The sequence below is a fragment of the Homalodisca vitripennis genome, chromosome 1, assembly GCF_021130785.1.
Source record: "Homalodisca vitripennis isolate AUS2020 chromosome 1, UT_GWSS_2.1, whole genome shotgun sequence".
NCBI classification, from domain to species: Eukaryota; Metazoa; Arthropoda; class Insecta; order Hemiptera; family Cicadellidae; genus Homalodisca; species Homalodisca vitripennis.
In genome coordinates this window covers 182,692,325-182,720,304 of record NC_060207.1, presented here as the reverse complement: position 1 = coordinate 182,720,304, position 27,980 = coordinate 182,692,325, and the positions used below count along the sequence as shown (strand labels likewise).

At 34.0% G+C, this 27,980-nt stretch overlaps 2 protein-coding genes across 4 annotated transcripts in view; one reads left to right on the top strand and one right to left on the bottom strand.

The window, feature by feature from the left end:
* Positions 1 to 27,980, top strand: part of LOC124352860 (small G protein signaling modulator 3 homolog) — a 74,401-nt gene that overhangs the window by 23,280 nt on the left and 23,141 nt on the right. For all 3 annotated transcript variants that reach the window (XM_046802572.1, XM_046802571.1, XM_046802573.1), the window contains exons 5-7: positions 6,857 to 7,067; positions 8,424 to 8,554; positions 24,055 to 24,288. In XM_046802572.1, coding sequence (XP_046658528.1) covers positions 6,857 to 7,067; positions 8,424 to 8,554; positions 24,055 to 24,288 — 576 coding nt within the window. The remainder of the gene's footprint in view (positions 1 to 6,856; positions 7,068 to 8,423; positions 8,555 to 24,054; positions 24,289 to 27,980) is intronic.
* Positions 15,726 to 16,644, bottom strand: LOC124352863 (THAP domain-containing protein 2-like). Its single transcript, XM_046802576.1, has 2 exons — positions 16,407 to 16,644; positions 15,726 to 15,861 (listed from the first exon to the last, which is right to left on the bottom strand). The coding sequence occupies exons 1-2, from the start codon at positions 16,472 to 16,474 to the stop codon at positions 15,741 to 15,743; spliced, it is 189 nt and encodes a 62-aa protein (XP_046658532.1). The 5' UTR covers positions 16,475 to 16,644; the 3' UTR covers positions 15,726 to 15,740.

Here is a 27,980-nt window from a genome sequence, read left to right as displayed (position 1 = left end):
AATATATCCTTTAATAATTTAAATATAAATTTGAAACCTCTTACAATCGTGATAGAGATTGGGCATCTACTTTTTGGAACAATGTTTTGTTATGTCACACCAACGGGGGACGTCCTGCCGAGGGTATCGTGAATATTCTTAATGGAAGCCTATACCTTGTGATACATAATTTTAAAGGTAATAGCTTACTGAATTGAATGCCACAAACCGCATCTCAAAGGAATTATTCTATCAGAAAATAGAGCATTTTTAGTATTGAAAATTTACTGATGTTCAACAATGTAATTTTAACATGGTTCTTGCCACAAAATGTGTTACACTAATTTTTTAGCATTTTTTAAATGTTCAATTAAAATAAAATAAACAATTTATTTTTAAGCTGGTTTCATTAGTACAAATTTACCAGTTTTTATTACAATGAATAAAACTTATGAGTCACTTTCTCTGATTACTTATGAATCTGTACTTGGTGTTTTCCAGTCAGCAGGAAGGTTTAAAGAGACAAAGGTCACTAGCCTATGAGAAACATTATTGTGTTATTAATCATCTGGTCTACAGGTTTCAGTTTGTTGAGCATGGAGCTTTCACTAGATAGGTCTAAGCTTGGGAATTACAAATGGACAAAGGTCATATCATTCCTGTCGAGTTAATCAGTGTCTCTGAAGCATTGCTGTCAACAAGTTATCTAATTACAGTAGTTCAGTTTTTATTTGGCATTTTAATGGAATTGTCTGAAAGAGAACGAATTACTCTGTTGATGATGCGAGGATATGGCGATCGTCAAAGATCTTATCGGGAAGTTTGTAATTTGTTTAATGACACTTTCCCAGAAAGGAATCCCATAAGTGTTTCAACAATATCAAAAACTATTGAGCGTTTTGAAATGACAGGGAGTGTACGTAATCGGCCAAAGTCGGGTAGGATACAATCTGCAACAGATGAAGAACATGCACTAGATGTTTTGCAAACATTTATTGAAGACCCACATACATCGCTCAGAAAAGCTGCACAGCAACATGATATGCACCCTATGTCTGTGAGTAAGATTTTGAAAATTAATAAATACAAACCATTTAAAGTTCATTTAGTCCAACAGTTAAGAGAGGATGATTACGACAGAAGAGTTGAGTTTTGTGAACTTGTGATGCGCAAATGTGATGACAATAGAGATTTTCTGACCAACATACTATTTTCTGATGAGGCAACTTTTTTCCTAAATGGCAATGTTAACAGGCACAATTGCCGTTACTACTGGGCTAGTGAAAACCCACATTGGATTACTGAGTCCCATTCACAGCAACCACAAAAACTGAACGTATGGTGTGGAATTTTAGGTAACAAAATTGTTGGACCCTTTTTCATCAATGGAAATTTAAATGCCGAACTTTACTACAATATGCTCCAAAATGAAATAATCCCAGCTATTCAAATTGCATCAGGAGAATACTTTGATAATGTATGGTTTCAGCAGGATGGTGCTCCACCCCATTATGGGAGACAGGTAAGAGAGTATTTGGATTTAAGGTTTCCTCATAAATGGATTGGCCGAAGAGGAGAAATCGAATGGCCTCCAAGATCTCCGGATTTGTCACCAATCGATTATTTCCTATGGGGTCATTTAAAATCCAATGTTCATAGAAGAAAGCCTCATAATTTGGAAGACCTAAGAAACAGGATTATAGAGGAGATTGCTTTGATAACTGAAGAAATGTTAGGCAACTCTGTCGAATCATTTTACACAAGATTGGCTCATTGTCAAACCGTAGAAGGAACACAGTTCGAACAATTGCTTTGACACCAAATGCAGGTAAAACGTTTGTTGTAAGACTTTTCTAACAGCATACATTATTTTTTATTTGTAATAAGAAATCAATAACATAAGTATTTCCATAATTGTACTGTAATAAAAACTGGCAAATTTGTGCTAATAGAACCAGCTTAAAATGAAATTTTTGTTTTATTTAATTGAACATTTAAAAAAATGCTAAAAAATTAGTGTAACACATTTTGTGGCAAGAACCATGTTAAAATTACATTGTTGAACATCAGTAAATTTTCAATACTAAAAATGCTCTATTTTCTGATAGAATAATTCCCTTGAGATGCGGTTTGTGGCATTCAATTCAGTAAGCTATTACCTTTAAAATTATGTATCACAAGGTATAGGCTTCCATTAAGAATATTCACGATACCCTCGGCAGGACGTCCCCCGTTGGTGTGACATAACAAAACATTGTTCCAAAAAGTAGATGCCCAATCTCTATCACGATTGTAAGAGGTTTCAAATTTATATTTAAATTATTAAAGGATATATTTGGGTGTTTCCAGACATAATATACACCCTGTATATATATATATATATATACAGGGGTGCTGAAAAGTCCCGGGACGGTCTAATAACTTTTGAACTAATTACAATATAAGAACCAAAATTTACATCAAGCTTTTGCTCATATAAAACTATTATTTTATGTATTTCACCATGATATCCTGCTTATGGGTGACGTCCCGCTAGGGGTTGGTGAAAATTCTTCTACCTGCTGATAAGGAATTTCCAGATAAACAATGCGATATCAGCGTTCTACAATCGATTGGGATATTGTCAGCAAACTGAAGGCAAACACTTTGAACATTTGTTATAACTGTTTTGGTAAGTGATTTGAAGTAAAAGAAGTAAAATAAAAGATTAAGTGTCTCAGTTTTCTCTAACAAACAGAATGTTTGCATTTGAAAAATTCTGTATTTTATAATCTTTGAGTGTCCGCCATTTTGTAATGCGTCAACTTTTTTATGTCAGATTTTCGCCAAAATGTTTCAATTAAAAAGAGCTTTAATTTGATGTACGACTCGACCTATGCTTCTATTTAAGAATTTTCATCAACCCCTAGCGGGACGTCCCCCATAAGCAGGATATCATGGTGAAATACATAAAATAATAGTTTTATATGAGCAAAAGCTTGATGTAAATTTTGGTTCTTATATTGTAATTAGTTCAAAAGTTATTAGACCGTCCCGGGACTTTTCAGCACCCCTGTATTTTACAACATTAATGCATGTAACCAATGTTTATAGTAAAAAATTTTAAATTCATAAAGGTTTTTCTACAATGATTTTTTTTAAATAATTCCTTAATTATTAAAAATAAATAACATATGTCACAATAACCATGGAGTTATGCAAATTATTTTAAAATGTAGTTATTTATACTATGTTGTGTCCAGTAAATTCACCAATTATGTAGAATACTTTGTACAAAACTAGTCCATAAATATTTTTAAATTATATTGGTTTCTAATTTTATATATTTAGGGAGTCTGTAGTATAATCTTACTCCTGTTTGTAGTGGAAGGTAAACAAATTTAGTATGTAATCTTGAGGTTAGGGATTGGATTATATTGCTATTATCCCTTCCCTCCAATGATTTACATTTAAATTTGAATTGTATTATTGTTTTAAATATGTAGACAAGTAAGTTCAGAACTTCTAATTCTCTAAAAGCAAATTTACAGCTCTGTCAACTGTAGTTTTTATATAATTCTTAACTGTTTCAGGGCCAGGACCAAATATGAGATATTGCAAAATTTTTTCACATCTCATATCCCCTTGTGACTAGTCAAAAGTGCCAGGCTAAAATTGGTGATTTTGCAGTCTCTTAGATTAAAATTTATAATTTTTCATAAAAATTAGAGAATGACCTAAAAGTTGCACCAAATTACTCTTATAAATATATACTATCAACAAAAAAATATAAAGATGTAGTTTTAAGTCATTTAAAATTAAAAATTAATGTTTTAGTAGATAACATAAAACATTTTTATTTTATTTTTTTTTTGCAAATAACTAAAAAAGGACAATAATTTTACCATGGGAAGCTCTTTTATTATATTGTACATTTAGAAAGGAACAACCATACAAAATTTTGTGTTATTTCTCTCATAGGAGACTAACACTATATATTGCCGCCTGGCGCTTTTCGCATATGTCACCGACAGCAATATATTGCCGCCTGGCCCGGAAAGGGTTAAGGACATTTTTCAAGACAGTGTAATGTTCAATATCCTATCAGAGAATATTTAAATATAAGCAGAGAACGCAATAATTATTTAGTAATTTTATCCAAAACAAGTGTGATTTGGAAAGAAATCAAAATTCCAGACATTGGATATTTATTGAAGGATGAAATATTTGAATGTTGCATGGTTGAAATAAAAAATATTTTTCTCGAAAAACAGTCTAAATTATTAGTGGTGGGCTTGTACAGAAATCCCATAACAAAAAATGAACCAGAATTTTTAAAAAGTATGGAAGTTTTATTGGAACATGTAGACAAAACATATAAGCACATTTTAATAGCGGGGGATATAAACATTGATATGATGGGACAATCCAACAATGCATTGAAACTGAACAACTTGTTAGTTTCTAATGGAATGTGCTCTTTAGTAAAATTTCCAACTAGAATTACGGAGTCATCAGCCACAACTATAAGACAAATATTCTGCATCAAAAGAAACAATATCTTAATAGTCAGTTGGAAAAGTCTGTGAATGTTAATGCCACTGTCTGGAGGATGATTAATAGGGAAGTTGGTGTAAACAACAATAGTAATAAAAATATAGAGCTTAAGGTTAGAAATCAACTTTGTACAGACCCTGGTAACTTAAGCGAATTTATAAACAGATATTTCTCAGATCTAGTAGATAAATCTATACTGCCTAATTTGTCAAGCTCCACAGGACCTTCAGTTCAACAACAACCTATTTGTAATTTTTCTAGATTTAGACTAGAGCCAGTCACAGAAGAAGATATAGAGAAAATTATGATCAGTCTAAAAAACAAGCTTAGTGCTGGATTTGACGACATTCCTGTTGTTCTCATTAAGAAAGCCAGGAAATCGCTAATAAAACCTATCACTCACTTAATAAATTCTTCTTTTATTTCAGGAATATTTCCAGAAAAATTGAAAATCGCAAAGATTAAACCTCTATTTAAAAAAGGGAACAGAACCCACGTAGAAAATTATCGTCCCATTGCTTTGCTTCCATCAATCTCCAAAATCTTTGAACGTGCTTTTTACAATCAATTTAAAATTTATTTGGAAAAAAACAATATAATTAACAGCAATCAACATGGTTTCCAAAAGGGAAAATCTGTCTTAACCGCAGCCACAGAATTTCTTGAATCAGTCATTGACTCCATAGATAATCATGAAAAGGTAATTGGAGTTTTCATGGATCTGAGCAAAGCTTTTGATTCAATTTCTCATGTTTTGTTGTTGTCTAAATTAAAACAAATTGGCGTAGAAGGTAAAGCTTTTGAATGGTTAAATTCATATCTGAATAATAGAAAACAATTTGTCGAATTGGAATATTTCTCCCACAACAAAGGGACAATGTATAAACAACTTTACAAATCCTCGATTTCAGATGTGAAGCATGGGGTTCCTCAAGGTTCCATACTGGGACCTTTACTTTTCATTTGTTATATCAATGATGTACCTAAAATCAGGCAACCTGGAAAACTTTATTTTTATGCCGACGACGCAAACCTAAAAATTTCTGCACCTTCAATAAAGGGAGTGGAGGAGTCATCCAGCACTAACTTATCACTTTTGGCCCAATTTTTTGAAGCAAATAAATTACTTTTGAATGTTGATAAGACAAACTTTATAGTATTTAACCACAAACAAATGAAAAAAATAATCAAGCCAACGTAACAATAAATAAAGATAGCCATATTTTCCAAGTAGCAAATTCAAAATTTTTAGAATTATTGATTGACGAGAACCTGGACTGGAGCTCTCACATTGAAAGTGTTCTTGCAAGGGCAGCTTCAGGCATTTATGCTTTAAATAGATTAAGAAATTTTTGTGATGTCAAAACTCTAAGAACAGTCTATTTTTCTTATATTCATTCCGTTATTTCCTTTGGGATTTCAATATATGGTGCCACAACAGTTAGAAATTTAGACTCAATTTTAAAAATCCAAAAGAGAGCAGTAAGATCAATTTTTAAACTTAAACCAGGCACATCATCAAAAGAACATTTTATTTCATTAGGTATAATGACCGTGTATGGTATGTAAATTTATGAAACAATATTATCGGTAAAGCTCAGATTTTCCAATTTGCCACAGCTTGGTACACTTCACCAATACAATACCAGGCATCAAAATGACCTTGCCATTCCCACACATCATTTAGAATTTTTCCGCAAAAAACCTCAATATATGGGCACAATATTTTGTAATAAATTACCTCAATATTTAAAGTCAGAAAATGTTTTATCAACTTTCAAATCAAAATTAAAATATTTTCTCATTGACAAGGCTCTTTATAGTTTTAACGAATTTTAAATACAGAACATGTCAAATTATATAGTTAATAATAATACTTTAGATGTATAAATGTATAAGTGCTATTGATGACACCATTCAGTGTACAATGTTGTGCCAATGAATAAAGAAATTTTGATTTCATTAGATTTGATTTGAATACTGTTGGATGTGACACAAATTTACTATAAGACTAGCAAAAAAAAAAACCATTACTTGTTTGTGTATATCTTATTTGCCAACATCACGATCTTGGCTTATCCAGACGGACCAATGTGTGGAGTACCTCGTCATGTGACTGAGCTAATTGGGCTTATCTTATTTGAAACTGCAGTTAACGTGTTTCGTACTAATATATAAATACACAGTTTATTGGGTGTAGATGGGCTTTATTGTTTGTTGTCATGTGTCAAGCATTGAACAAAAATGATTGTGTGTAATCTTGTTTAGTATCATCTCTAAAGGATTATGATTCACATGTATTTAAATCTACTCATCAAGTGGTAATAACATGACTGTGTAGGTGCACTTGAGAAGAAGGAAAAGTCAGATATGAATTACAAAGATATGGTGAAAGCCTCAAACAATGATGCTCTGTCGACATCCAAGCAAATAGAGAAAGATCTGCTGCGTACAATGCCGAGTAATGCTTGCTTCAGCCACCTGACAAGTACAGGGATCCCTCGTCTGAGAAGGGTATTGCGTGCTCTGGCGTGGTTCTATCCTGACATTGGGTCAGTATTTTTGTGTTTCTTGAAGTTAACTTTAGTGTAAACATGTACTGTAGCAGAAGTTATTTCAAGCTTAGTGTTTATTTTTTATCTCAAATCGGTGATGATATAAGTGTTCAAGGTAATTTTATATTTTATTGAGTTCCCACAAATTAACAATAACTTAAACTGTAAAATAGAATGTTTTTAATTTGTTAAACTACACAGTGACCAATATAGAGCTGATTGGTTTGTGATTGTGAGGAATGCAATTGTGATTGGCTGGCTTGCTGTGTCATAATACTTCTAGGTTTCTCCACTGCTAACAGCTGATCTAAATTTCATTTCATCATTTTTATTTGGCACAAAAATGTATAACATCATTGACAAAGTCATAAATACAGCTCATTATTACAGCCATGTCAAAATTTTAAAACTAACGATAATTAAGCTTATACAGCACAACAGTGATTGTAACAGAATACAAAAACACAATAATCATTAAAAATCCATATTTTTAATTTTGAAAAATCCATCTAAGCTATTAAATGGATTATCCAACAGCCAGGAATAGAAATAATTTTTAAATCTGTCAAAGGGATATGAGTTAACTTGACTTTCAACAAAATTATAAACCTTCAACGATACCACAACATAACTGTTAAGGGCTTTGCTTAAACAACATTTTCCAATTTCAGCATAACTTTTATTACGCATGTTAAGGCTATGAATTTCATGTTTACATTTAAGTAAATTTGGATTTTTATGTATATAGATAACTAAATCATATATATATATATATATATATATATATATATATATATATATATATATAGTTTTTGAAGTGTGGTTTACAATGCTCTCTAGGCTCACATTTTTTAAGAGCTGTAATAGCCTTCTTCTGCAGTAATAATATTTCTTCAATCCTAGAGCAGTTACCATACAGTCCTAGTCCATATCCAAAAACAGATTGGAAGGAGGTAAAATGTGCAGCTCTAATGCAATTTACTGGTATTATATCGTTCAGTCTACTCAAGAGATAAATAACTCGTGACAGTATTTTATGGGATGTATAATATCCTAAACTTTATTTCTAACTTTATTCTACTTTTTCTTTATTTCTACTAACCATGAAAAATACAGCGTTATATAATGGGAGAGTCACCTCACACTATTTCTGTAACCAGTTATTACTGAGTAATGGTGTTCCTATTCCTGACACTATTTTCTCTGGTCCGTGAATCACTTTGTAATTGTGATGATGTTTTCTTTAGACAGCTACATAAGGCAATACTTGGTGGCTGCCTCCCTTCTGCTAATGATGGAGGAGGTAGATATGTTTTTCTGCAGATACGGAATGTATTTTAATTTGCTTGTCAGATATTGCCAAGGCACTGGTGTGATGGCTGCCTCCCTCCTGTTACTGATGGAGGAGGAAGATACATTTTGGATGCTCAGCACCATCGTTGAAGATATACTGCCCGCTTCCTATTATTCTTCTACACTTATAGGTCGGTAATACAAACTTCATTTAATTAAAATTATATTTATTGGCAGATTGAAGCTATTTTCTTCATCTTTGTTTCTTTTTATTGCATTTTTACTTGTGTGAGAAAGAAAGCACACATTGTCTTCTTATTAATACATTTTCTGAATTCATTTTGAATGATTCTCCATTTTAAACAAAGTATAAAGATTTAAGGCATTAAACATATTTGTTATTTGTGTAAATTTTCTAGGCATAAATTATGTAATAAATTTGAACATTTTTTAAAGAGAACAGAAGTACGAGTATGTGAATAGAGAAGACTGTGTAGATGATGGTCTTAGTAACAACTATAGGGCAATTAGTACCTCTATGTGGTTTGAGTCTGTACCTATTAAAAATGAATGAATATAAAACTGAAAGCATATTTTATTATCTAAAAAATATTGGAATGCAAGACTCTATTTTTAAGCCGGTAAAGCTCTTAGGTTTAACTTTAGACCACAAGCTTATATGGGATGAACACACAATCCATTTAATTTAAAAGCTGTTGAGAGTTTGTTTTTTACAATGAAAACTAAAGAGCAGTATTAGTATTGACTTAATTAGAATTGCTTACTTTAGTTTTATTATTCATCCTCTTATGTTGTGTGGAAACATAGTATGGGGTAATAGTGTAGGTGCAGAAAAGGTTTTCTTGTGGCGGAAGAGGGCTACAGGAATTTTGTTTTGTTTAGACTGTAGGGATAGTTGTATGTTATATTTTATTAATAGTAATACAGGGTGATTCAAAAAGAATACCACAACTTTAAAAATTTGTATTTAATTGAAGATACATAATAAAACCTTCTGTTATACATCAATACAAAGAGTATTAAAAATAGTTTTTTTTCACTCGAAAACAAGTTCAGAGGTGTTCAATATGACTCCCTCCAGACACTCAAGCAAAAAAACCCGATACTCAAACTCATTCCACACTCTCAGTATCATATCAGGCGTTACAGTTTGGATAGCTGTTGTTATTTCTTGTTTCACATCATCAATGGTGGCTGGGAGAGGTGGCCAAAACACCATATCCATAACATACCCCTATAAGAAAAAATCACAGGGGGTAAGGTCAGGGCTTCTTGGAGCCCAGTGATGAAGTGCTCTGTTGCGGGCTGCCTGGCCGATCCATCCATAGATTACAATAAGACCAAATAGATGGGCTATGCCTATCTTGCCAACATTGGGGCAGGTGAAGCCAGGTCCGCCATGTTGTCGTGGGATAGAAACTCAAAACTACGCTCCGATTAGCGTAAAAATTCAGTTCTCCCGTTTCAATCAACTCGTGATCTACCCTACTTAGAATAAAGAAAATACTTTGAAACTTTGTATGAGTGAAGTCAATAAGCTATGGATGCCTGTGGTATAATTCAAATGTTCAAAAAATTAAGTTTTGCAATTTAAATAATTAAATAAAGTCGAGAATTGTGTTTACATTTTAAAACTTGACATAAAAAAGTTAGTCGGCTGCTACTTTTGCCGTTTTTTGGTCAGGCAAGTTTAAAAACGGTGGAAAATGTTGGTGAATAGTTGAAGTTTTCGGATTATATTTTCTTTTTTTATTAGCTCTTATGGTTTGGCCAGAAAGTTATTGTTTGTGAGACGTTAGTTTACGAGTGCCGCGACCGCTTGGAGCTCAACGCTCCGTGCGGTCCGTGCCGGGCCATCTGTTTCCTCGTATCGTACATTATAGCATATTATAAAAAGTGAGTAGAACACGCTTGATTTGTACTTGTTTACAGTAATTACTTCAAATAAAATCACATAAGATAGTAATTAATGAAGGAATTCAATCTGAGTCAATACTCGAAACAAGTACAACTAAGAGTTTATTTGCTATTTATGTTTTGCATATAATATGAGCAAAGTTTGTATATGCGGGTAAATTATTAGATGAGGGAAACATGACTTTAAACCTTATAATCCTTCAGCTCAAAATATCCCAAAACACAGTACAGTAGAACGTCGGTTATCCGAACGTCAATTATCCGAAACGTCAATTATCCGAACACGAAAAAAGGTTGCGTGTAACCTGAACTAGACCAAACGTCACCGCGTAATAAACAGTCGTCAGTTTGACCTTGGTAGTCGGCGCCGCCGTGCGACGTAGCAGACGTTAGACGGCACTCACAGCAGTCGCTTCCTTGTCAATCATTCACTCCCATAGTGCAGCGCTGAAAGTACATTACAGTTTAGTTTATAATTTGTGAAGTTAAGTTTGTTTGGAAAGTACAGTACAGTTTAGTTTATAATTTGTGAAGTTAATAGTATTGGACTGTACAGTAGTTTCAAGAACATCCAGTAAGTTAGTTTTTTCTTTTATTCTGTACATTATTGTTGTTTTAAGGTTAGATTAGTTGTAATATTGTAGGCCGTAGGATGTTTATAATTTGACATGGCGACCTCTAGTAAACCTAATAAAAGAAGCAGAAATGTTTTATCTATTGAATCAAAATTAAAAATCATTGAAAAACTAGAAAAAGTGAAACAGGGACATCTTTAGCAAAACAATTTAACGTTGGCAAGGCAACAATATCAGAGATAAAAAGTAAAAAATCTGAAATCCTTAAATTTGCCTCCAAACTGGACAGCGAAGATGGATCTAGAAAAAGGAAATCGATGAAAAGACCTCAAGATGAAAAATTAGAAGAGGCGATGTATCTATGGTTCATTCAAAGGCGAACAAAGGGGGAACCAATATCAGGCCCTTTGCTTTGTGAAAAAGCCATCCAAATCAATAAAAAACTTGGTGGGTCAGCCGACTTCAAGGCTAGTACAGGGTGGTTGAAGAATTTTAAATCACGCCATGGTATACGTGAGCTTGACATACAAGGTGAAATATTATCTGGAGATTCTGCAGCTGCAGAAAAATATAAAGAGACATTTTCCAAACTGTTAAAAGATGAAGGATATTCATTGGATTTGGTATACAATGCTGATGAAACAGGCCTTAATTGGAAGGCACTGCCGCGTAAATCATTGGCATCAAAACGAGAAAAGGCGGCGCCAGGATTTAAGGTTAGCAAGGAGCGTGTAACAATCATGGTTGCAGCAAACGCTACTGGTACGCATGCATTGCCTCTCCTAATGATAAGCAAATCTAAAAAGCCTAGGTGTTTTAAAAATGTGACTTGTTTACCTCTTACCTACAAATCACAAAAGAATGCGTGGATGAATTGTGAAATATTTTTAGACTGGTTTACTAATGAATTTATCCCTGATGTCAAAAAGTACAAAAAAGATAACAATAAGCTGGGGAAAGTACTTCTCGTTATAGAAAATGCCCCAACCCACCCGGATGTTGAAATATTGAACTCAATCGACGAGGACTTTAAAGTGACCTATTTACCACCTAACGTGACAGCGTTACTTCAGCCCATGGACCAGGGCGTTATAGAAAAGCTTAAAAGGATGTACAAAAAGCAAGTTCTTCGTCGCTTGTTACTTGCTGATGCCAATGAAGAAAGTGTTGTGCAATTTGTCAAAAAACTCAATGTCAAAGATTGTTCTTACATGATAGCAGACTCTTGGAGCACCATGAAAGAAAGCAACTTAAAAAAATGCTTGGAACAAAATTTTAGAAAAGACTCGTGAAAACATAGAGCCTAAAGTTACAGACCAGGAAGATGTTGATGAATTTTTGGAGTTGTATGGAGAAATTCCTGGATTTTCAGAATGTGACATACAAGAAACTGAAGATTGGCTAACAATGGACAATGACCCAGGCTTCCAGATCCTTAATGATGAGGAAATTGTTTCTCTGGTGCTGGCTGAAGATACCACCCAGCATGACAGCGATGAAGACTGTAACACAGATACTGCAGAAAGCACCAAGAATCGTCCAAGTCATGAAGAAGCTTTTTCGGCATTTAATACTGCGATGTCTTGGCTTGAAAAGCAAGAGGAGAGCTGCCCAACTCAGCTTTTACTGCTAAAGAGGCTTAGGGACTTAGCAGCTAAAAAACGGTCCTCAAGTTTAAAGCAAAAGACAATAAAAGACTATTTTACAAAGTAATTCCAATGCAATACATTACAGTATTAAAAATGTTACTTTATCATATTTTTATGTTTCTATTTTTTTTTTTAATTTGACATTACTCTTTATAAAATGTGTGAATTTTATATTAACTTCAGTACAAAATTACATAAAAGAGTTGATTAATATAATAAAAGTATTATGTATACGTAAATATGTTGTGTTTTTAATTTCCACATGCTTAATCAATAATTTACCTATCAGTAAGCGCCTCAAATGGCATTATTAAAACTATGTTTGATTATCCGAACATTTGATTATCCGAACACCCTCAGGTCCCAATTAGTTCGGATAACCGACGTTCTACTGTATCTAAAGTTTATGTTTACATATTATAACAAAGTGTATAAAGGTTTAATAACATATTTTGTTAAGTCTGTAAACATTTATTATACAATTAGTAAGGCAATAAGTAAGATTTATAGATTAATTATAATAAAGTATGGAAAATTACTTAAACGTACAATAAAATATAGTTTCAACTTTACAACTCACTTAATTGTAACTAATCTGTAATACTCAGTTGAGATGAGGAGGAACTTTTAAGTCATATATTATAAATGTTAGTTTATTGACCTTTTTCAATTGAAATTGAGCTAAAAAGAAAGAAAATATAGAAATAGATTTGTTTTTAGGTCATCATTTCCAACCATGATGACAAACAAAACAAAAGACAACAAATGAAATACAATTGAAAAACTTGAACACTTTAAAATTCAATGAACCAACTATTGCCCCATGAACGTTACTGTTTTCAAGAGATAATTTCTAAGTTTGGTTTTGTGTATTGATTCATTGAATTTCTTTGAAAAATGATGTAGTCTCAACTTAAAATATTTCTTAGCTATTGCCTTTATAAGAAGTACAAAATGGCTTTGTTCGGGGCCATTGTCAAGGAAATGGTCCCCTGGAAACAAATCCATTCCTATACATTTCTTCATTACTGATGACGTCATCTTTTCAGTTAAATTTTTGATTGAAGTGATGTCTCCTTTGTTCAAATTAAACTTAACAACAGACTCGGCAATTAAACAGAGCTTTTCTACAGCCTTTGACGGTTGCACTAAACCCCCCCTATTTTTACATTTAACCAAACTTTGAGAACACGAAACGTTGCCTACCAAAAGTTCCACGCACTCACAACAAACAATTTCAGTTTTAAGCTTACTTACAACATATCCAGCAATATATTCTACAATATCACATGTAATATTCGACGTGTTACTCAAAATATTCATTACAACTTCTTCTTCTTCGCCTGCTTCCTCTTGATCCAAAGATTTTGGTTCTTCATCGTCCAAGGACCTCCACCCTGGTGTATTTGAATTGATTTCTTGAACTTCATTCCTCTGATTTTTAAGGCTCAGAATCAATGTTTTGTTCAGAATCAATGTGTTTCCTGTTTCCGTCTCATGTAGCTCTTTATGAAGTAGAATTCTTTTAAAGGCACCAGTGAACTCTCTGCATGATGGGTTGTTGTTGAAGCCTCCACGAGAACGAATGTACCCGAACAGTCTTTCTAGGTGATCTTGACTGATCTTGTAAACTGGAAAGTACATAAGTTTACAATCATTGGCCTGTACATACTCTTTGTAAAGTGCCATTGTACTTTCAATACACACGGTAAATCCGAGAAATCCTGTTTTTCTTGGCGAATTCAGTATTGGTTGTCTCTTCTTGTCTTGTAGTTTTGCAATGTAGTCTTTTGCATTCTGCATAATTTCAGAGTTTGTTTCGTAGTTTCCTGGATAAAGGGCTTGTTTCGAATATTTTGCCCTAATGCTCCGACAGTTTAACACATCGAATAGTAGGTCGAAAGTTCGCACAAACTTAATGGTGGCAGAGCAACCTTCAAATCCAGCGATTGTATTTGTTAACAAATACTGCAACGAATCTGCAACAGAGGTGCTTAGTAACTGGGCGGCTAGTTTTACCTTCATTTTTTGTTTTACATAATTTATATGTATATTTGACAATTTGTTTCCCAAATGAAGGCCTTCTTGTGATTGAAGATCATGCAGTTTTTGAATATAGCCCCAGTCAATTTTATTGTTTTCACCATCAAACATTACTTTGTGGTTTCCCAACGTATTCCTTACGAGCTTCAACATGTGAGCCGGATCCAAAAAGAAATACACTCGATCGTTTGTGGTTGGGTGAGGAAACCAAGATTTTAAGTTTTTTCCGTCTATTTTGCAACCTAAGTTGTTAGCCATAGCAATGTTGCAAGCAGTACCATCGGTAGTTAGAGATGCTACCCTAATGTTTGCGTCGTGGAGTAGTTCCAAACTTTGCTTCACCAAGGTACTCAGTTGATCTCCCTTTGTGGACGCAACAAAAAAGTGTCCTAAAGGAACTTTCCAGGCAGAATTAATGGCAACCAAGTAAATAACAAGTGCCTCAGTTGCAATTGGGGCAGTGTCATCGACAATATTGGTGCTTCCTACGTTCACGGTGCCGTGGAACCTATGCCCATCCCATTCAAGCTTTTGCCTTATAGACATGCAGTCTAGCATCAAAGAACATATTGGTTTTCTTGAAACGTTGCTGCTATGTTCTTTTAAAGCTCGTAAAACCTCGACACAAAATCCTGGTTCCGCGTTGACACTTGAGTACCAACGACGTAACGTCCGAGGATGGGGTAACGCAGTGTTAAAGGTTTTTCGTACGTATGTGTATGCCTTCGGAGACAAGAAATTGAGTGTGATAGCAAATGCTTTGAGCCTTTCATCATAAAGCTTTTTCATTTTAGGGTTAACTGTTTTTTCCGCCGCTCGCTTTATCAAACAGTCCGAATTCTGAGAAATTGATCCTAAGAAGGAACAATCTTCTGGTTGAAAATTTAATTTTTCCTTAAGAGATTCTAGTATGGATTCTAAATTTGCTACCCTTTTTTTCAATCGTCTTCTATTTTGCTGCAGAACCTTTACCTTCTTTTTGTAAGTCGAGACATCTGACTTGCATTTTTCAAGAGCAATTTTAAATTTTTTTGTTGGTGATACAAAAGAGCTCGTTGAACACATTTCTGGCTCTTCTTTTCTTTTAAGTGGTTTACGGTCTTTTACCTCAGAGAAAGTTGGAAAAATCGCTGGTACGCTCCTTCTCGTATCCGGACTCTGCAGAGAGATGTTCAGTCGATATCCGCCTCCCGGAAGTGTGAAGAGCAGAGTCTACTGTGACGATTCGGCTCCCAATCCTTTCTTCTAACTGCGTTGATCCATCGTTGCCGTTGTTCTGCGCCTTTTGGGAAACTGAAAACACAGTAAATGGTATTAAATTGTAAAAAACAAAACATAGCTTGAAAGATAAAATTCAATAGCGAAACACATTGCGAAAAATGACAGTAAGCATCCATAGATTATAATAAGATTAACTTATTGGGCTTGCTGTAATCTAAGTACGCATCATGCAATAACATTATGCGTTTACGAACATTTTTCGCTGTATATCTTTGTCGCTATTTTGAAATACAGTATGATGTTACAAGTATACCAAAATAAAATGGTTTTGCTAATTAACCAAAAGTAGTTACAAAAACGTAACAGTTACTTACAACAAAATATTTATATTCTGGTAACCATAGATTACAATTATTATAATCTATGCCAAAACAAATTACATTACTTGGGAAGCCTGATGATTCTGAGGCAATAATTTATTTAGAATTGTCAAATGATTATTAATTTAAGGTCACGTCATCAACGATACATACGTTGTGGCAAATCCTATGGTTTGGTTATTGTTTAAAATTTTAACATGGTAATTATAACAACTGCGTATAAGGTTTTGAGCTTACCTGTGATAAGTTATCCCCTCTAGTTTTCCTTTATTGAAGCATCCAAAAGCAACACATGACATAGGCATTGTGTGTTTGTGAAGACAACACCATCCACAACATAAACAAGTTAAACAAGAGTATACAACAAGATGTTTAGCAACACGCCGGAAGCACACACGTCAGTAAGCGGAGTGTATAGCAGGTGACTACAGTAAGCTCGACAAGGGCGAAGTGAAGAGCGGGGGAGCAAGGCGACGCTCCTCAGTAGGGTGACTCACGCCCCCGCCGCCATTTTGTTGAGTATTAGCCGCTCCGCAGTGGCTTCACCTGCGAGCACCCGATGTCCTATCTATTGGTCTTATTGTAATCTATGGATCCATCGCCTCGGTTAGTTGACGTTCAGGTAGTCACAGACAAATAAGTGCTAATGTGTTGTTACTCTATCCTGCTGAAATATGAATTGTTGTGCTTCTTGTTCGAGCTGAGGGAACAGCCAATCCTCCAACATCTCCAGATACTGTAATCCAGTTACTTTAGCACCTTCGAAGAAAAAGGGACCTAAAACTTGATTGGCTGAAATTGCACAGAAAACGTTCACATTACGCGAATCACGTTCATGCTCAATTTTTCCCGCGGATTATCAGTGCCCCATATACGGGCATTGTGCCAGTTGTCTTTCCCATTAATGTGGAAAGTAGCTTTATCACTAAACACAGTCTTCGAAACGAAAGATTCATCTGCTTTTGATTCTTTTGATCTTATCAGCTCAGAAAGGGCTTGAACCAATTTCAGACTATAAGGTTTGAATTCAAAGATGGCGGACATACAACTTCTCTAGTGAAAGTGCTCCCCATTTAATTGAAGTTTTAGTAGGTAAAACAACAAATTCCTATAAAACCTCTCAACAACATCAATCTGTAAGTTAATTATGAACTAATTAAGCAAGATTTACTCACCAAAGAAGACAATATATTAACATTTTCATAACATTCACAACCACTCAAGAATCTTGCACATTCAATATTAAGCTCAGTTAAATAAATATATATCCAAGAATTTTAAAAGATCTCAAGCTAAAAATATAGTAAGTAAAACTGTTTTAAGGCATCTAAAGCAAAAAACATGCCATAACAAACTTCATTTTATAAAAATAACTCAAGAAAAGTGACGTCAGAGCCAACTCACACCACATAAGCTCCAACACATCATTTCCTCCACTCATTAACAGTGGAGGTGGCAGGCTTACAGACAGACAGCTGTAGTGTGCAAGTGTGAGCAACCTGACACCTGCTGTCACAGCAACCTGACCTACCGTCACAATAGCTGACAGTAGCAACTGACTGACTGACTATATGAGCTTGATTGTCACCTAATCAAGCTCATATAATATTGACCAACTGCATTGACAAGGGAAGTTAGCCCTATATTGACCACTAAGAGACTGCCAAACTTAGTATAAAAAAAAACAGTATATCACAGTAACAAACACGTATATGACCACTAAGAGACTGGCAAACTTAGTATAAAAAAACAGTATTTTACAGTGACAAACCCCTATATTGACCACTAAGAGACTGGCAAACTTAGTATAAAAAAAACAGTATATTACAGTGATAAACCCCTATATTGATCACTAACAGCACTATCTAAAAATGGCAAACTCTAGCGTCTCTTTCTCCATTGGAGATATTGTTTTTGCCAAACTTAAATATCACCCACATTGGCCTGGTAAAATAATAGATATGTCTGCTCAAGACAAAGAAAAATCTTTAAAATATACCATTCTTTTTTTTGGTGATAACAAAACTGCCAATTTAAAATCTAATGACCTATTCCTGTATGTTACACATAAATATGTGTATGGATTACCCAAGACAGACAATTTTAAAAACAAGATATTTAATAAAGCGCTACAAGAAGCTGAGGCAGCCATAGGCTCAATCACAGATGCTCATTTAACTATTCCACATAATTTTTCTCAAGAAGTTGCTCCTGAAGAAACTGATGACACCTCAGTCATAAACAATGTACAAGATAAAATCAGAGAATATGAGCTATCTGATGATCTTGACCTTGAAACTTCTCTGACTTTAGCAGCGGAAGCCGGCAACGCACTACTTAGTGAGAACAATGTCCTGAAGAATGAAATTAATAGCCTCAAACTGCAAAACGATAAACTTACATTCCTACTCAGGGAAACCAAAAATAGTAAATCTTCAATACAGCAAGACATGGAAAAGCAACTAGAAGAATTGGAAGATAGAGTAGCAGCACTAACGGACTACACTCGGGACCTTTCTGAAAAGAATGACTACCTTAGCAGAAACCTCATCAAGGAACAAAATATCAAAGAAGAGTTATTGGCACAGGCAGAGGAAGAAAAGAAAATCAGCGATGCTAGATTTAAAGAATTGCAGGAATTACAAACCAAGTCAGTGAGTAAAATAAAATATTTAGAAGCAGAATTAATTACCACCACAAAACAAGCAGACAATGAAATTCTTATTCTAAAAACAAAAATTGCTCATTTAATTACTTTAGGGAATGAAAGAGACCAGGAGTTAAGGGATAACAAAGTCATGTTGTCTAAGCTGGAGGAAGATGCGGAAAAAAAGCAGCTAAAGTTTACTGAGCAAATAAACAAATTTAAACTTTACACTAACTCCTTTCTTGACAACTTTATGAACTCTAACTTTAATAACTGTTTAAATATTTCAGTGAATAATAAAATCAAATCCACATTGCAAAGACAGAAAAATCCATATTCCTCAGTTAGTAGAGATCTCATGACCGAAACCACAAATAACGACCAGATAAGTAACCCTGTGCAAAAAAAGAACGTGTTCAGTGTGTCTCTCAAAGCTGCAAAGTACAAAGCTAGTACTCAGGATATGATTCATACAAACATATCTGCAGGTGATATGCAAATGGTTGAATGTGGCACTAGATTTCCCCTTCAACTCACTAACGGCCCTCCCATAACAGCCAAAATAAGGAAGAAAAATGAGAGCATAGAAGACTTCTTCTCAAATCATATTGAAGAATATAAAACACCTATAGAAGACACCTTTCCAAGATCTATAAAGTCCATGGAAGACCTGACTTTGCAGGAAGCAGAACATGAGGAAAAAACTAAACTTTCAGATCCTACTGATGTAACTTTTTTAGAGATAAGCCACAAAAGTCCATGCAAAATGAAAATCAAAAATTAAATCACCAAAATGTCACAGCAAAGAATATTAAAATTCTGCATCAGAACATTGACAGACTTTCTAACAAACTGGACAGACTCAACCATTTCCTCACCACTACAAACCCTGACATATTAGTACTTACAGAACATGGTTTAAATAATAACACCATTAAGGAGGTTTGTCTAATTAACTACATTCTTGTATCAGCTTTCAGCAGAGAAGCTCACCTCAAAGGAGGTGTTGCTATTTATAAACACAACAGTTTTGAGACCGAAGTTAAGAGTCTTGGCATAGAAAATCTTAGTGAAGAGCTAATTTGTGAAATGTCAGGGATCAAAGTAAGCACAACAAACAAGAAGCACATTTACATTCTTGGGGTATATCGTCCACCCAGTGCATCTGTAAACCATACCTTTGCCACTCTGACTACCGTTCTTAACAGGATACCTCATGATAATAGTGGTATTTGCCTAGTCGGTGATCTCAACATAGACAGGTTAGACAGTTCAAGAAGAGAAAAGTTGGCTCTTGATGACTTCCTTGCTTCGTACGAGATAACGAGACTGAAACTCCCACCAACGAGAATCTCCAGCAGTTCTAGTTCATCCATTGACGTGGTCTGCACCAATCTTGACCATAACAGCCTTAAAGTTGACATACTCTGCTCGGGCCTCTCTGACCACACAGGACAACTCACCAAATTAAATATTCTAACTCTACCCAAAAAACTAACAACATCGACAAGGAGACATCTAAATGCAAAGAACCTCTCAAGTCTAAAAGAATTACTTGCACTACAAACCTGGGAAAGGCTTTACCAGGAACCTCAAGCTGAGGAAAGTTATTCAGAATTGATCGGCACCTTTACGTCAGCTCTTGATATAACATGTCCCTTAAAAACATCAAGGTGCAAGCCTAAATGTCTGAAATTTAAAAATATATCTTACCATGAAGCTGAAGAAGTAAGAAAACTATTTATGATGGCACAAGAAAAATATGTTAAAAGTAACAAGCCAGAAGATAAACTAGATTTCATCCAAAAGAAAAAGGCCTATGACTTAAAACTAAGAGACCTTAGGAGGATGGCGAATGAAGATCATATAAATACAAATAGCAATAAAATCAAAGCCATCTGGGACGTGATCAACAGTGAACGGGCATCCAAAAAACAGTCAGAGACCAGTACATGGGAGCTAAACATGGGGGATGGCATTATAAGCAATATTGACCAAATAGTAAGACTTTTTAATGAATACTTTACATCGATTGCTGAAGAAACACTAAAAAATAACAACCCTCCAAACAGACCCACTAATTTAAACATATCTGACAAAACCGACTGTTTATTAACTACTTTTCAGTTGACAAACCCGGATGAGGTGCTCAAAATTATTCAGTCTTTAAAATCTTCCTCTTCTGCAGGAGCAGATGAAGTTTCATCAAGGATGGTTAAAACATGCAGTTACGAACTTTGCCATCCGCTGAGTAATTTAATAAACAAGTCTTTGACTCAGGGAATCTTCCCTTCAAAAATGAAATTATCTAAAGTCTACCCTTTACATAAAAAAGGTAGCAAACATGAGCTACAGAACTTCAGGCCTATATCCCTTGTGTCAACATTTTCAAAAGTATTAGAAAAAATTGTACTGAAAAGGCTCCTAAACCATTTACTAACCAACAATCTTCTTACAGAAAGACAACATGGTTTTCTAGCTGGAAGATCCACCAACACTGCCCTTATTGATTTAATAGAGCACATAATCAATAACATTGAAGAAGGAAACAATGTCACCACTACTTTTCTTGACTTAAGTAAAGCGTTTGACTGTTTGGATCATCATTTGGTCTTGGCTAAAATAAGTTCTTTTGGCATTAAGGTGACGGCACTACAATGGTTTAAGAGCTACTTAAGTGACCGGAAACAAATAGTGACAATACAGCACACAACTAATGGAATAACCAAAACAGCAACGTCCCCACCACTAACCATGACTCGGGGTGTTCCTCAAGGTTCGGTGCTGGGCCCTGTTTTGTTTATCTTGTTTACCAGTGACTTACCAAATTATATTGACACATACTGCTACCCAGTCATGTATGCAGATGACACTGTTCTGACCACCTCTCACAAATCGACAGAGCTTCTTGAAATTGACACCTTCATTTCCGTTAGCATGGCCCATCAATATTGCTTAGAAAACGACCTAGTTTTCAATGAATCAAAAACTCAACACATCATATTTGGAAAAAACAAGGACAAAATTACAATCCCACATGACTTTGAAATTTCTTGCTACACAAAACATCTTGGACTGACGTTAGATAACTCTCTCTCCTGGAGCTTTCATATTGATTCTTTGTGTCATCAGCTGAGCACAACAGTGTTTGCCCTAAGAAGAATAAAATCTGTAAGTACCCCTGAAGCCACCCGAACAGCTTATCATGCAATATTTGAGAGCAGGGCCCGATATGGAATTGTACTATGGGGAGCATCCTCAAACAACAACCTTCAACGAGTCATGGTTCTTCAGAAACGGGCAGTAAGAATAATGGCTGACATTGCACCACGGGACAGCTGCAGAGATGCATACAAATACCTAGATTTACTGACCATCACATCTCTTTACATACTTGAAGTCATCATGCTTGCTGCTAAGTTAAACTTGCCAAAAAACAATCGTCATGGTCGAACCACAAGACATGGACTTGACTACAACTTACCTGCTCACAGGACCGCTCTGTTCGCAAAGAAACCCTCATATGCTGGAGCTAGACTATATAATGCTCTACCTATCGAGCTCAAGACAATTGAAAAAAAAAATCTAAAAAAAGGACTGTATTCCTGGCTTGTGAAGAAATCAATTTACACAATCAGTGAATTCCTTGAACATGCAAATTGTCGCAACAACTGTTAAAAACTTACAAGGAACTAAAGGCAATTGATTTCCATTACATTGTATTGATTTTCATTTTATATTATTTTGTATTTGACACCTGTTCTAAACTTGACGTTTATGAATAAAGCTTTCTGTATTCTGTATTCTATTCTGTTTCATTAGTAACTTTTTCGTAGGAATCTCTATACAGTTGTATGTGGAAGTTGCAGCTGTCTGCTCTAACTCTTCGAGTTGATTTACCTGGGCTGCGAACAAATGCCTGCCGTATGCGTGCTACATTTTCATCACTCGTGCGCAGCCGTCCAGAACTTTTCCCTTTGCACAAACACCCATTCTCTAGAAACTGTTTATACCAACGTTTGATACACCACCTATCAGGAGGTTGAACACCATAATTCGTTCGAAATGCACGCTGAACAACTGTCGTCAATTCACTTCTGCCGTACTCAATAACACAAAAAGCTTTCTGTTTAGCAGTCGCCATCTTAGCATCAACTGACGCTCACGCGCTTGTCAAAAGCGCCTCATGTGAACAAATGAGTAACTAAATTAAACTTTAGAGCTTCCTCAATTCGCCGACATATAGTGCTTAGCTTTCCTTTTATTCTCTGCAGAGTTATAAATTTATGAAGTTGTGGTATTCTTTTTGAATCACCCTGTATAATGACTCATCCGTGCATTTTGATTTTCCAACATGTAGTTTATGTACGAGAGAATTAAGAAGATTTTACAAATTTTATTGATATACAAAATTATTATACAAGATGTGCCAACGACTTAGTTCTGACTACAATTAGATTAACTAAGTACAGTAAAAGTTATAAATACTTGCAAATCAAGCTCTTTAACAGAATTCTTAAAGAATGGAGGGATAAAAATCTTTAAAATAAAAATTTCCAAACAGCTCACCACTCAAGCCTTTTACTCTCTAAATGAATTTTAGAACTCTGAGGTACATTTCAATGTTTAGTTTAAATTCTGACAAGTTTGTTTTATAACTGACCATGTCCATTCTGTAATGAAAATGACAATTCAAAATTATTCTGATTCTGACTCTCTTATCAGTTATATAATCTGAAATATTTAGAAAGAATATTGTCAGTAAAGCATAACAAAACAGTGCTATAGATAGTGTAACAGGTAGTTCTATATGTAAACTTTCAAACTATGTAAAAGGTGAAGGATATCTTATTTCACCAGGCGATGTTAGAGGTAAGAAGCCTTCCTGACATTTAACCTATCACTATGTGTAAATATTAGTAATTTGGTTAGCAAAATGGCTTGCTCTATGTTTTTGATATTGTAAAAGTGATAATATGTAAATATAATATACATCCAACATAATTTATATAATACTTTATCTAAGTAATAAATTATAGTTAGGAAACTAAAACCCAGCCACAATGTGTGATTTAATTCACACAGGAAGGGATTGAATACGTAAAAACAAAAATAATAAGAAAAAGGTCAATGTAATTGACAGCAGGCTCTTTCAAATGGAATTCTTTTATTTTCACTCTTGTAGTTGGTATATTTGCACCACAACGGTCTGCCCAGTTAACACTCATCTATGTGCAGGTATTCAAGCTGACCAGCGCGTATTGAGAACTCTGATCTGCTCGTACCTGCCGGACGTGGATCTGACGCTGAAGCAGCATGACATAGAGCTGAGCCTAATCACACTGCACTGGTTCCTCACACTTTTTGCATCCGTAGTCCACATGAAGGTGCTTCTCCGAATATGGGATCTGTTTTTCTTTGATGGGTCATTGGTCTTATTCCAGATAACGTTGGGGATGTTAAAAATCAAAGGTATGTCAACGTTTCAGGTTTCATCTTTTTTATGAGAGAGGTTTTCCTGTGAAGTCTGTGTAAATGCTTTTATAGAGTTGTTCTGTTATGGAGTGCTTTCAGTAATTAGACTGACTGTCATGAGATGGCCGGTGATCATGAGATGACTATTGAGATGCCTCCATTATACAAGTAGTATTAGTGGAACATATAGCCTAGTAGTACTATAAGTACATTGATAAGTTTCCAGTGTGTTGTTTTACTATAAACTCCATGACATGGGAAATGAGTTCTGGTGGGTAGGTAGCCTATTTATCTACCTTGTGTGTAGGAGATAGGTTATTTAATGGCTTACAAATGACATTCTTACTATTCCATTCCTTTCCTATTTATAACATTTTCACCACTATTTCCATTTATGATGCTACAATATATAAAATGCCTGTGTTTTATTAGTAGTTTTGAAGATGTCTACAGGTATGAAAATAGTTTAAAAGCTGTTAATAGTATTATTTTAAACTACAACAAATATTGAGAATTCCTTTTTTTAATGAATGTTAGTAATATAACACAAATGATTATGCATTTAATCTCTAATTGTTCAAGGATCTCTTTCCTGTGTAAGTAGTATTTAAAGTCAATAATTACCACAGATGTGGTTAGTTTATCATACATAACTGATAATATTATAAAACATCTGAGATCGAAAAGGATGTTGGGCTCATTATAGCGTGTTCTCTCGCAATAAATAATGTATTGAATTAAATTGGTTTTATTCACTACAGTACTTAGAAGATTTATAACATCATAATATAAAATAAAATAAATACAATAAAATAAATTGATTCACACTGTAAAACTTCCAAACATAATAATATTTAACCTTGAACACAACAAAGGTAATATATTATAACATTTACATATTGTAAACAGCAAACTACACCTTTATTTTGTAATACAATCCAAAATTTCTTTTTCAATAATGTCATAATGAAATGAATAAAATAATTTTTATTGTCCTATAATTTTTACAGATAATGACAATGTCAAGTTGCAGCTCAAGTGGCAAGTTGAATAACTTACAATTTATCAAAGGTTCATGCAACAACTTGGAAGTACAGGATACATGCAAATAACTTATCAAATTTAGATTAAATAAAATATCCTCGGTTTCCAGCAACTGCTGATGGGTGCACTGTATATATTGTTTTCTGCGATAAGGAAATAGTAATTGTAAATTAAAGCAATAGATGCCTAACTATTCAATTAGATAGTAACTAATATTTGCTTGTAAAATAATCAACAAACAACAAGAAATATACCACAATAAAAACTAACAAGAATAAACTGCATAATTACAATTAACAATTAATAAGTAATTGAATTGAATTAAATTTAAATATCTTTTATTCATGTTAGTACATAAAAATACATAAATGGTGTCAAAATAACAATTATATATTCCTACTTAAGGATTATACTATAATTGTGTATTGACTTATATGTTCTTACCCCAAACAATGCAGCAAAGACACATCCAATAAACCACTATTTTACAATACTTAAAATCTCATAATCTCAAAATAATAAAAAAAATTTGGCCGCACAGTAAAAAAAATATGTAAATAAATACAAATAACGAAATTACCAATAACAACTAAACATGATATATAAATTAATAGCATTAACAAAAGGCAATTAAAAAATAGTACACTATAGAAAACAATAGCTAAATAATAATATTAAAATGTAAATCCAAACAACATTGCAATCTGAAGACTGCAGACAGATTAATAAATATTAGGAACTTGATTTCATAGAATATCAGAGCTAGGTTGAAAATGTTAGTTTTGGTAAGTGTTGTTATACAATTAAAATTCATTATCCTTCAAGTCAAAGAATTCCTTAACTGAATAAAATGGAGCACACAAAAACCAGTTGTAAAATATTTTTCTGAAGTTTTTAGCAGGATACAGTGTGATGATATGTATAATATGGTTGTAAACTTTTAATGGTATTACTGTATGTTTTAAAATGCTATTTAAAGTTTTATAGTGCCTGTGAAATTTTATTGTTGTGTTTTACTTAATATTAGGTATTGTAATGGTGTAGCGAGTTAATGTGTTAACTAAAGAGCTAAAGATCATACTGTTGAAGAATTTAACAATTAAATTATGTATATAGAGATTGATGATTGTTAAAATTCCTGTTTGAATGAAAAGTAACTTGCAATGGTCTAAAGGTGGTTTTGTGATGGTTCTGATTGTTCTTTTTTGAAGTTTTAAAATATCCTGTATTCTACTGCAATCACCCCATCAAATTAAGCTGTATCTAAAAATTGGTTGAAAATAAGAAAAGTACAAAGATTTTATGTAAATTCCCTGTAATACCGGGTGATTCCAATAACAGTGTGCATTTTTTCACAGTTGATAGAGAGTGTGAATACAAACATATTTTGTCCAATACGCATAGAGCCTTGAATGTTTCATTCCCAAGCAAATTGAAAAATTGTTAAACGCTTCCTTGTACGCAAGTGTTCCCTTTGAGGTTCAGTCAGAAAATCGCAAAGCTAAATGTGTTTTTCTTGTTAATAACAGACAAAAAAACCACTTAATTAAAAAAAGTATGTAAAAAATATTAATTAAAAAATATAGTATTAAGCAGCAGAAGTAAGAGAATATCCCCAACTCTGACAAAATGTAAGACAGTCAATGTAACAAAGAGCTCAGCTTTGCATTGACACAAACGGGAGGAATCTTGACATTTGTTGTAATAATAATTTGTTTTACATTCTTGTTTACATTACGTGGTTATTTTATATGTTATTTCTAAAGTTTTCCATACAAGGAAGCGTTTCACAAATTCCAAATTTTCCCGGAAATGAAACATTTGCAACCCCATGTGTATTGGACAAATAATTTTTTGTATTCACATGTTCAATCAACCCTGAAAAAATGCTCACTTGTGTCAGAATCACCCTGTATAATGTTAATATCAATTAATGGAATTTCTATTTCTGTTTTACAGTTCCTTTCTTTTGATCTAAAGAGAAATCATCACTATCCTTTAGTTCCTGTCTCACTTCATGAGGGCTGTAAACTTCTGCTATCAAAAACCCCTGACCTGAATGGATCAGAGTGTGATGGTGTGATTAATCATTGTGAGTGATCTTCATCTCACTTCACCATTCAACTCCCACCAGACCTGGAAGCTAGTGGGCTCTGATTGTTATATGACTAAATACACTTATGTGCATTGTGAGATACCCCTAATATCCATTGTATTACTACATTTCCTTACAAAAATCTATTCTCTGCAATCCTCACAAATCTTTAATGGAGTATAAATCTGGCACCTCGGTGAGATATCTCTGACAGGTCCTTAATGATTATAATCATTCATACGTAAATACAAAATCCACTCATTATTAGATTAGGTTTCAATATTTTTAATTTCGCTTTAATCTATTTTTCTTTAATTTATCTTATAACGTAAGAGGAAGTTTGATTATATTTTGACTATTTCACATAGGGTATAATTTACAAAATGGGTTGTTCTGTCTGTGTGGAAACTCATAACATGTAGATTAACAGACCTAATGTTGGAAACTACCTGTTCAGTGTGTTCTCGGTTCACCAATTGAGAGTATTATTATATTTAAAATTAGATTACTGCCTGTATAGATCATCTATATGATAACCTTGAGTTAAACC